General features: G+C 40.7%; 2 protein-coding genes across 3 annotated transcripts in view; both read right to left on the bottom strand.

Annotated features, from left to right (window-relative positions):
• The window catches only part of rnd1b (Rho family GTPase 1b), a 6416-nt gene extending 4001 nt beyond the window's left edge, over positions 1-2415 (bottom strand). Inside the window, exons 1-2 of the mRNA XM_020620404.1 lie at positions 2295-2415; positions 1701-1788 (exon numbers count right to left, since the gene is read on the bottom strand). Coding sequence (XP_020476060.1) covers positions 1701-1788; positions 2295-2414 — 208 coding nt within the window. The 5' untranslated portion in view covers position 2415. The remainder of the gene's footprint in view (positions 1-1700; positions 1789-2294) is intronic.
• Positions 2416-7403: 4988 nt separating this feature from the next.
• The window catches only part of cacnb3b (calcium channel, voltage-dependent, beta 3b), a 19718-nt gene continuing 15146 nt past the window's right edge, over positions 7404-11975 (bottom strand). For both annotated transcript variants that reach the window (XM_020620392.1, XM_020620383.1), the window contains exons 8-14: positions 11465-11523; positions 11154-11254; positions 10844-10995; positions 10073-10168; positions 9751-9921; positions 9612-9659; positions 7404-9490 (exon numbers count right to left, since the gene is read on the bottom strand). In XM_020620392.1, coding sequence (XP_020476048.1) covers positions 9630-9659; positions 9751-9921; positions 10073-10168; positions 10844-10995; positions 11154-11254; positions 11465-11523 — 609 coding nt within the window. In that variant the 3' untranslated portion in view covers positions 7404-9490; positions 9612-9629. The remainder of the gene's footprint in view (positions 9491-9611; positions 9660-9750; positions 9922-10072; positions 10169-10843; positions 10996-11153; positions 11255-11464; positions 11524-11975) is intronic.

Raw genomic sequence — 11975 nt, 5'->3', positions numbered from 1 at the left:
GAGATAAATTACTCACGAACACCATAACAAGATTCATTATTCGCTATGCATGAGTTATAGCCACTGGATGAAGCTCGCCTTCTTTCTGTCTCACTCCTTCATGTCCGATCAGACCAGGCTGATTAAAAGTGGTGGATTGATTTTGGTCTGTAAATCCATGGCAGAACCGGGAAGAAGGAGCTGCCTGCCATGTGAAGCCAGTGATGAGGTCAGTCCAATCGATGAAGGGGAGTCGGGATAATGAGGAGAGGCCCTCGATGTGGCGGGGAACCACGGCAAACTCCACACAATTAGAGCAAATTATCATGAGTGGACCGACAAATATCATCCATCACCAGGGGCCTGACAGGAGACGCGAGTCATGTATTAAAAATGAAAGGGAGGAGGGGTGAGTTCTCCTCACAGGGGAACAGGAAAGTGGTGTCTTTAAATCAAACCTAAAGCCTGCTGCAAATAAAAATATCACCACTAATTATTTTTATTTTAGCTTTTTGTGTTGATTTACAATTGCCTGTAAAGCATGTGTAATTTTCAGTACATGTTGTACTCTACAGCAGTTTGTCATGCATTTTACAGTCCGTCTTTGTTGCTGAGTGTGTTCCTCACATCAAAAAGTGAAAGATGCAAATTAGCCAGAAACGGATACAATTTTGAATTTAGCATGGATAACAGGGACGTGACAAAGGAGGGGGTCAACGTATAGAAGAAAGGAGCTTAAACAAGGATTATGCCGGACAGGAAGCAAGTACAAATGGGAACAGTGCAGCTACTGAAAGGATGAAGAAGAAAGAAAATCAGACTCATTGGGTTAGTTGTAAAGGGTGGCCCAGTGGTCCTATTCACAGTCTTAATCCCCTGCATCATTCTGTTCGAGTGGGTAACCTGATGTGGCATATGGAGGCAAATGCAGGTCACTCAAGTTTCTGGGCTGCCTCCTGTCTGTCTGCTCCAGAAAACCTTCCTGCTCAACATGCCTCTGTGTGTCCATCAGTCCCCGGCAGCAGGCCCACTCCTGCTGGCCAGACCAAAGGTCCACGGTCTGGGATTAAAGAGCAGGATTTGGTCTGGGAATTACATTCACTACTTTCCTATTGTCACTCATGCATAATGGATAAAAAGAAATATGAGAGCACAGTAAATACTGGATCGTCTCATACAAGTGGGTCTGTTACATAAAGGATTTGTTGACTACAGACACATTAGCGAAAAAAAAATGGAGAGGATGGAGAGGAATGTGAGCTGGAGAGAGAAACCACTGTGCAATGAGCATGAGTGGAATCAAACAGGTGCTGCAGATCTGTGTTTGCATTATTCAGGTCAACAGGATATCCACACTGACCCTCTTTTTCCACACTTAGTAGGACTAGACTCCGCAGTTCAACAAGTTGATCTTTTATGTCCCCTTCCATCAGCAATGGATAAACACAGCGCCTGCCCAAAGGCCTTCATGTCATCAAACACTACTTTCCCCATATTTCCTTTATTTAGAGATGGACAGGGTAATGACAATTAAATTTCTTGTCCCCAAAAGATATATTTCTCAAGAAGAGATTCAAAGACGCAGCTCTCCTTTTAGTTGAGACAGACACTTATTACATTCACAGATCATTGCTTCATATTCCAGTCTCCTTCAGTGCTGCAGACTGAGTGACAGGCCAGGATATGCCAGGCAGACAAACAGAAGAAAGGCGGTAAGTTACCTGAGGTGTCCCACAGACTGAGCTCCACTCGCTGCTCCTCCAGCTCCAGACAGGCTGTGTAGTTTTCAAACACCGTGGGCACGTAGGTCTGGGGAGTAATTATCACCACGGTGCCATTAGTGCGCAGGTGTCAGTCAGTCAGCTACAGGTAATGAAATGTATCTAGCTAATTGGTGCAACACAGAAACACGCACCGAGGGGTCAATCAAATCAAAGAGAAAAATCAAAAATTTCCTAAATTTGAAAGAATTTCAGCTCAACCGATCACTGGAATCACTGCAGCTGCAGGGGGGAAATCAGCGCATGCCAAGATAATAAGATAATATAAAGCTTTCATAAATGAACAGTGACTATATTTTCTATAACCATGCGACGAAAAATGTGCAATTAAAATATTATGGTGACGGAATACATGATAAACTGAAAGGAATAAATCTTGAAAATGCGCACACAAACTGTGCTGTCTGCATCAGACGCACTGATTATTTCCAGTCATTTTTAGATAACCTAGCAGTCCGATAATACAGAACAACTTTATGTGCACGTATTTAGTTAATTTTGCACGAAAATGGACCAAATTAGAGCACAGCCTACCTCTGGATAACAATCCTTCGCCAGGACTTGCAACATTGCAGTTTTTCCGCATTGAACGTCCCCCACAAGAACCAGTTTGCATCTCGCCACCAGCGGCTGTGTATTCCTCCTTTCCTTCATGGTGTTAACAGAACAGCCAAGTATTGTCCCTGTGAGATCGAGCGCCCCGGTGTCTGGCTCTTTCCGGATGCCCGCAGTTGATCTGATTGAATTTGCCACTGCGGCTCTTTATACAGGCGAGCAGCAGCCAATGGGAGCTCACCATTCCACAGGCTTCCTAACATCCACGTCCTCCGCTCAGTGATGTCCTCAGAGAGCAAAGACAAATGATTTGGCTAAGGATTAGTACAATGGCGTCATAAATGGTGGTTTGTTTTACATTTTGAATATTGCATATTGTGCAAAACCATATTTAGAATGGTTTATTGATTTCCTTGTGCGTGTTTCACTTCAAACTAAGAAAACCAAAAATGATGAGCAAATAATTTCAGCTCCCTCTCAAAGCGTTTAGTTTACAAATATTAAGCATTAGGGCTTATGACGTCAGCAGTCACCTGTGGGTCCTGTCACTTGGCCTCCTTCTGACTGATTGATTAGACTGACACAGGACAATGGGACTGATAGACCAACACACTGTGGACTAATTAGTGCACTTTAATCTGCACTACAGAGTAGAGCCAAATTTATGTAAACAACTCAAATTCTTTTTTTTTTGTTCGATTTCTCATAGGTGGTTGATTTCTTCTTAAACTATTCCTGGTTACTCTGAGAGCCCTCCAAACCCACAGACACATAAGATATACAAATGTTTCACTGACATCCACTGATCAAAGGGCAGTCTGACCTCCGTCTGTGTGGTTTGATGTAATACCACCATGCTGACATCTGATGGGATGGTGTGAGGCCCCCTGACGGCTGCCCACAGGGTCAACTCAGAGGTCTTTCCTCTATGATCAAACCCCTGGAGACACACAGGCACTGATTTTCACACCCAGGTGGTCACTGCTACGGGGAAACACCATGTCATTTCAAGGAAAAGGAGAATTAAAAGATAAAAGTCAATTAACTGCGTCTGGCAGCCTATTGGCTAATTTACTTACTGTTGCCAATCAAAGCCATTGCAGTTTTTGCCCTAGTGGGTCAAAGCAATTTTCCTTTGCTCGAAAACAGCCCATATCATTCATCCCCCATACTGGGACTGTCTGTGTTTTATAGCCCAATATGTCTTGTTGTCACCACTCAGCTCTGAGTGTGTCTCCATGCCCAGCTTTCCATTGCTATCAGCATTTCATTTTATCAGTTTGACCAAGTCTGCTGTCTTTGTTTATTCATTTAGTTCTCTGTGATAACAGCATCTTTAATTTGATAACAAATGTTCAAGTAAATAATACTGCTCAGAATCCTCGGTGTGAAAAGAAGAACTGTTGCAATGCAAGATTATGTTTGGCTACATTTAATATAAATGACACTGGAGTTTTAAAATCTCCCCACATTTGCCTCCAAACATGATAATTGTTCTGATGCTGGTGCTGAAGAATACAGGAGAAAAATGAATAAAATCAGGCCATAAAAGAGCCGCCAAGACAGGCGCGAGATAAAAGGGGGAGGGGAATGAACACAACTGGCCACTAGTGCTTCAGAAAGATTTAATAGCCATATTGCAATAATTAGCATAGTGCTAAATGAAGTAGGCTTGCTTTCAGTTTCAGAACCTTCTTTGTTTCTGTGTTGTAACAAACAGGGGTAGTAATGCAATAACTGGTCCTCTGTATAGGGGCCAGAGTCAGATGGGCCAGGGGATATCTTGTGGCCAGGGCATAATAAACGAAGTCCTATAAAACTGAACGATGTACTGCTGATAATAATTTTCTAAAGCTTCACAGAAAATTCCTCACACAGTATTTAAAGTGTACAGAAAAACAGGTTGAAATATGCTAAGTTTTCAGGCTGCAAAAGACTGATTACTTGTATAGGGGTGACAACAAATGAATTAGAAAAGGAGGGGGTCCACTATATACAACATCCCCATTTTTTATGCTGCTGTTCTTCAGTAATTAATAAAACCCAAATACAGTGGTGCTTAGAGGAAGACAGAACAAAGAAGACAGCTTGCAGACTATGAACTCTCTCTAACCCTTCTAAACTGCAATGAATACAGTGATGTCTGTCCAGCCAGTGCAGAGAGAGACAGGTGGTTATGAATAATCATCAGAAATAAAGTGACACCTTCCAATATGGCTGATACAAAGGCTGAGGAAAAGGGGGAGACTGACTGCTGCATTGATGCTTAATGCAATCACACCTCAATATATTTGGTGACTATGTTGGCAATTAACACCAACACAGTGTTGTACCTGGTACTTTTTACCATACTGACTCTGAGAGACGAGACAGTCCAAGTAACTACAAAACGGTACTGATTTATTCCATGAACACAGGTAAAAATTAACATTACACGCTCAGGCATCTTGCACCCCCAAACTGCACGCAGGCAGATGTAAGATGAAACACCCTGAACCCACCAGGCCTATACATTATATCCCCTTGGTTGGGCTAGCCCCATACTACACAGAAACGTCAACCGAGACGTCTCTGTTACCAGCTTTGCAGCTGGTCATAGCAGTAGTCAAAACATGAAGTAAATCAATTAAACATAAGAACATATTATGGCTAAGGCTACAGTTATACACGTCATAATAATAATATTAAACACCCTGTTTGCTGACAGTCATCAACTCTTCTCTCTAGTTATCCTTGACCAGATGTACCCTGTAGAAACTCATAAGCATGACTAAGCATTTAACAGTCTAACTATACATCCTATCTCCACTAAACATTTCTAATACATAAAGTATCTAACCAATATCTATCTGACTAAAAATACCTAACAACAGTAAGAGAGTGGCAGTCAGGCCTTGGGAAAACAGACAAAAGCTGATTCACTATGGCCCTTTAAATGGCAGTTCTAAGTGAGCTGAAGGCTATCACTTTACAATATATCTGTTTTACAGTGGGCTGATTATTCCACAGTATTGCCACAACCTGCAGGTATAAATACTTTTCTGCCCTCTGTTGGTGTCATTATAAATTACTGAGGAGAAATAAAAACAGACACAGAAATGTTACTTAAATGTTTTTTATTCACCCCCTCGTTCAAATGTGCTATTGACAAAAGATGTACCCTGTACACATCATCAGACACTGTTGGATATCACTGATCTTGTCGATTTGTCAGGAACTGTGGGAAATGTTGACATCATTATCATCACACCTCACAGCGTCTTCAGGATTGGAGGTGGGTGCAGCATAACGTTTAGTGCATTTATTGCATCATATAGCAGACATATACATGATAGTAGTGCAATTATACCCCATCAGAGATATCTTGATAGTCTCAGCTAGTGTCTCAGCAGTGCTAGACTTTGTATTGCATACAGAATTTAGGCAAGTAAAACGCAATAGATAATGATAATTGTAAAAGAAATTGTGCTTTGGGCGCCCAAAGAAAAATTCACTTTTTGTATAAATTTCCTGTAATAAAAAGAACGTACTGTGCTCTCTGTCTTTCATCAACTAGAAGTTTTGTATCTCATACCCAGTTCTTCAGAAATGAATGTGGGTGTCAGTGGAAGCAAGCCTTATGGTGGTCCTAAGTAACTGCAGTGCATCATTCTAAAAACAAAGAATCTTACATATAAACACATGCTTTCTGAAGCAGCTGAATACTGAATTGTGTACTGTGACTAAACCCTTTTACTTTCTGTCGGCATTTTTTTTTTTTGTTTATTGAATATACAGTATGTACAGTTAAGCTGTGATAATGCATACATCTGACTGGTTATGTAAGTCATGTTGATGTATTCTGAGGAGTGAACGGCTCATGTGATGATGGTCCAAAAAAGCCCTTCTGATCAAACAGGAATACAATATGTCATGCACATACAATCGATTATTTACATATGTGGGTGTGTTAGTTGAATTTTTTTGTTTTATATAACAGTGGATGCAATAATGTGATCTTTCAGTGCTTGCTCAGATGGTTTCATATTTGTGAATACTGTTAGACTGGAAATGTAGGCAAATTAGTGATCTGATAAACATGACAGAGTCAGCTGATTACTATGCAAAGTTTGGATGAAGCTATTGGTAATTACAGCCAGGACATTTAGCTAGTCTTATGAATGGAAATTGTACATATTCTTAATTTATGTGTGTGCAGATTTAATATATATCCTGCAGTTTGTTTGCAATGGGCAGAGAATAAGTAAGTAGTGGATACATGACCTCTAATAACATAAATACACCACTAGAGGTCACCCTCGATATATTTACATGCCTGCAGTACATACTATGCTGATTTTAGTTGTTTATGCCAAACGATAATGTAATTATTTATTAGGCATATTAGGAAGTAACCCTTCATAATCTGTTGATGTGCCCAAAGACCCAAAGGCTCCTTCAGGGGAGTTGTCTTCTCAGTGTTACAGCACAGTGGAGGGAGCGTGCAAGTGCACATAGCATAGATACTTTCTTTTCACTGAGCAACTTACATCTGAAGTTCTCAACCTACCATCAAAGCATAAGTTGGGAGTCTATAGTCCAACCATTTCTTGAGTTATCACTACACCACTGAGCAACATAAATGTGACATGCAAATGATGCCGAAATGCTGAAATGGTTTTTAAAAAGTCAAAATGCAGAGATGTTCCTGACTGGTTTGTGGTGATGTGTTTGTCTGGGCTAACATTTAATTGTGCCATTGCCTCTGTCAAGGCCAGGGCTTGAGTTTTTGCCTGTGTTTGTTGTAACACTATAACTCAAAAAGTAAAGCCCCTTGGTGGCCAAAGTGTGCAGCTGAGCACATACAGAGAAAAATCCCTGGTTAGTGACAGCGGCCCATTCATTGTCACTGGAAACCGAGTGCTTTTAATCCGTAGCTACACCCCGCCATTGTGAGACAGGGACTGAAGGAGCCCAGTGAGGCGACAGCCCAGAGCTGGGGAAAGATCCACTCTACGCCGCGACAGCAGGGCGAAAGCCTGATGGCAGAGATTTGGAACCAGGCTCAAGGCTGTTATCATTTTCATCTGTGGGTCTGGTGTTATGCCATTTTATTAAGTTTTGACATTTTTTCAGGTGACACATAAACCACTTAGAGTGAGAATATGTGGTCAGTCTATCCATGTAATGCTAATTTATAATTTCTTTCTGACATTTTTGGATATGTGAGGACTCATTTTCTGATCAAGTTAGCTCTGTTAGCACAGTAGTTTGTTTTAACCATTTTGGCTGCAGTCCACTCACTGAAGTCCCTGTTTTACCCCTAAACCAATGAGTTTCATGTCAGTTGTGTTTCTTGAATAACTTTCAAACTTATAAAGACATTAGCATCATTCCAAATGCCAGCAGTAGGTTTTCATGGTCAAGCTATCATATTATGAGGGTCAACCTCTTATTGGAATATTGCTTTTATGGCATTATGGTGAAACTGAGTTGCGCCCTGGCGGCGTTTTGCACTCTCGGAGTGCTGTCTAGTTTATCTATGTATCTATTTTCTTTGAACTCCTACATCTACCCAGTAAGGCGCCTTTATGTTCTCCGGTCAAGTTCAGATCTGAAGATCAAACTGTGTACTCCAAAAGGGGACAGAGTCATTGTTTCAGTCTCAGGCTTCCAGTTTTGTTTTAAAACCATCATTAGGAACAGTTTGGTGTCAGGAAAGAACATAAATATCAGGTTTTCCACGTTGAGACTGGAGCAAATCATACAAGCTTTTTGGAGTAACTTTCACATGTTAAATATCAGTCAGTCTTCTTATATCTGATGATGACAGTTTATATTTCTGGGTTTATCAAACAGCATCAGAAGGAAAATTTTAAATAATCATTTAAGGGTAAAAACAAATTCATACTGCGAGCGCAGCAGCTGATTAGTTAAAATTATTAATATTGGTGATTTGTTTTGTGTTTGTTTATTATTTATTGGAAAAGCCTTCTTTATACAAGTGATATCAAAAACCATGTTTTTGTTTAATATCAAATTGTATTTTAATTTTTGTTAGGTTATAGGATTTGCCACCAGCCATTTGCAAACAAACCACAGTGAATGTAAATAATCCTTCTTAAGCCAACAGAGCAGCTTTTATACATTCACAACTGTGACAAAGGATACATATAAACACTTGATGTGCAACTCTGTGCTTGTCATGCAAAGATTCTGCATCACTGTTATGTGTAGATATGTGATCAGTTATACTGAAGTTCAGGATATAAATGATAAATAGTAATATTGATAGTCGCAGTAAAAAATAAAGAGAAAGAATCATTTAAAAGGCTACTGGGTTAAAAAGGAGCCAAAATAAGTGATAAAGGAAAAGAAATGTTTTCATTCTCCCTGTGTGTCCCATTGCAGGTGACACCATGTTGATGCTGACAGAAACAACTGTGCCTTTGAAGAAACACTTGGTTATACTGGAATGATACCTCACAGAGAGCTGTAGAGATGGAAGACATACAGAACTGGTCTGCTGTCACTCTCTGCTCGCTTTGGCCAGCCAAGTTTATCAAGAGGAAACCCTGGAAGCCCTACATTGGATGACAATTCCTGTTTATGTTGCGTGCTATGCTACAGTACTTACTGTATGTAACCTACTCTGAGTTCACAGGTACTGAATCAGCCTATCTGTGTCTGGGAGAGCCACTTCTGGTGATCTGAACTCACATTGGCTGACAGCTTTGCCAGATGGGGGATGTGACTTCCAGTGTGAAAGAAGAATTGGGATCAAAGTTAAAGTCTCAGGGGGGAGAAAGGATGTGGGAAGAGGGAAGGTGTTGTGCAGTGACTGCACTGCTGTACTGGTTTTTGTTACCAATATGCGTGCAGCTGTAGAAAGTGGCCCTGAGTTGTTGCGTGGCGATGGGAGCAGGGAGCTCTTGCCGAGGGGGCAGCAGGGAAGTGGACTCTCGTCTAATCTGCTTCCTCCTCCCGCTTATGTCACAGCTTTTATTTGTCCTCTTCTTCCAGCTCACCAACCTTCTGGTTTTTCTGAGGGACTCTGCTCTCACGCTCTTCTTTGTCCCAGGTGTGGACAGAGAAGGTGGCCTTGGAGAGTTGACGGATGCTGCCCCCTGGTGGTGCCCTGGTCCCTGGGCCCTGTGACTTCTTAGTCTGACCCCAGCCAACAGCACAGGCTGCTCCTGCAAGAGAGCAGGAGGCAATTTTCAAGAGAAAAAAATAATACTAATACCAGAAGTCAGCAGCAAATGAAATAATTTTAACCAAAGTATGAAAGATGAAGAAAAACATATTTTGTCTCACCTATGTCTGTGGACGTGATCATTCTATCAACTCTTGAGTCTCAGAAAACTAGTAAATGTACCCGGGAGGCAGAAAAGATGCAATTAATAATGCAGCCAAAATGTTATTAAATCAAAAAGCAGTTATGTGTTTGTTTTACCTGTTGGCTGGAGTTAGCTGAGGGCGGGGTGATCACACTTTGGTCAAGCAAGGGGTTAACAGGGGCAGAACAAGGGAAATGTGTAGCTCGCCAGTAAATTTCCAGGTACTCTGCAAGGTGTTCACATGCATCGTCCAGCTGATTCTCATCCAGGATAACATCAAACATTTCCTAGTGGGACAAAGAACAAAATAGGAAAGATGAGAAAGAAAAGTTAAACCATTCAATATCCATAAAAGATCGTGGTTTGAATTGTTTGAACCACTTTTCAAATGCATTTTCAGCACAGTATTAGTTGTTAGTTTGAGGAAGAGTGACGTACAGGTGGGCACTGAGCTAGCTTGTCCCCTGCCATCATCTGTACATTGAGGTGTTTGCTTTGTGACTTCCCTCGAGATTTGATCAGCCTCTGAAGAACCTGTGAGAGGAGCCAAAAAATAAAAGTAATGAGGTTATCAAATGAACAGTTTAATTGTTTTCATCACTGTTTTCTTATTTTATTTAGTCATATATACAGTGAGTCCCTCATGGCAGAACAACTGAAATCTGAATATAGACTTCGCTCTGTCAAACTCCTTTGTGGATATGATTTCTTGCAAGAGTCTCAGTGCATTATTACAGTATATCATTGTGAGTAAAAAAAACAATTTTGGAAACCCTTTTGCCTGGTTATTCAAGCAGTATATTCAGTGAAACAGGACTGCAATTAACAAGTACTTTCATTATGGATTAATCATTATATTTACTGTATAAAGTGCCAAATGGTAAAGTTTGGAGACTCCAAAGTGATGTCTTCAAATGCCTTGTTTTATCTGACCAGGAGTCCAAAACCCAAACACAGACAGTTTACAGCTATACTGTATATACAGTATGTATATGTATATACATATATATAAGCAGCAGATTTTTGCATGGACCAGCAAATGCTTTCATTTTGACTTGAATAAACACCAAAATGATTATTCAACTATCAAAACACTAATCAGTTATACTAGTATTTTAGCTGTAGTTTAAATAATGAATAACAACTCATCAGACAAAAACATAAGTCTTGAATAACTTCTTTGTGAAGTTTATGTGGGTTGTGCCGTACTTTGGGTGAGGACACTTTGACGTAGACAATGATGGGAGCCAGGGACGTTTTGAGGAGCTGTGCTGGGTGGTTGATGGTGTCTGCATCCAGGACAACCAGCTGAAGAGACTTGGCCAGCTCAAAGATCCTCTCTATCTCACTCTGGACCTCAGCTGTGATCAAACCAAACAAACAAAGGGAGTATGAGACATGTTCAACGGAGCAACATCAGTTACTTTAAAGAAATAAAGAAAGAAGAGGCATCTATTTTTAGCAGTATTCATCTTTATTTAGCAGAGAACAGATCAAAGAAAACGTTCTCTTCACTCACCCAGACTGGAGCGTGTGTTCGATCTTTCCATTATGGCCTTCTTGTTTAGCACCGAGCGCTTCGCCAGTGACAGATCAGCAGTCACTCGTGTAATAGAGATCCTACAGAAGAAGCATCTTATCACATCACATCCAGAACTTCTCCATTTCAAAGGATGAGATTAACTTGTAGTCTCTAGGAGTTAAAAATACTGTAAATCATCATCCTCATGTGTCCTATCAACCATGAAATGTGATCCCATAATCCAAAGAGCAGCTATGTGGTTCGGTCACAGTGCTACTGCACACAGCAGTACAGGCAGCCGTACCCACCTGCCATCAAATCTGTGCTTTAGAAAATCAAACAAGGCTTTCTGCATCATGTCTGTTACCTAGACGACAGACAGAAGGAAGGAAGGAAAGGACGGAGACAAGTTAGAAACACTAGTGTTATGAAATTTACACCTATGCACAATAAAGCAACACTTAGTATAAGTCTCCCTATTTTTGCATTTATAAGAACAGTATAAGGATATAATATAGGTGTAGGTGAAAGCAGCTAACAGGACACATGAATGTTTATTCATATACAGCACTTGTCAACAACAACAACATGGCCAAAATGACAGCATTAAATAGTCACATGAGAAGATACACAGTTTGGCACATCTCTGCGTAAGACAGAAAATACATGACAAGGACAGAAATGGTGTGTGTGTTTGTTTGCTTGCATATGTTCCCATGTGCATTGCGAGGACAAAGTCAGGCAATTTATTTTCACACAGTCCTGAAAAATGGATGGCCTTCAGAAAATGTGATGAAGCGCGTAGTTGGTGGCGCTCTC

This window comes from Monopterus albus, unplaced genomic scaffold, assembly GCF_001952655.1.
Source record: "Monopterus albus unplaced genomic scaffold, M_albus_1.0 scaffold6.1, whole genome shotgun sequence".
Lineage (NCBI taxonomy): Eukaryota > Metazoa > Chordata > Actinopteri > Synbranchiformes > Synbranchidae > Monopterus > Monopterus albus.
The sequence above is the reverse complement of the archived record's forward strand: the minus strand, read 5'-3'. Positions and strand labels throughout refer to the sequence as shown.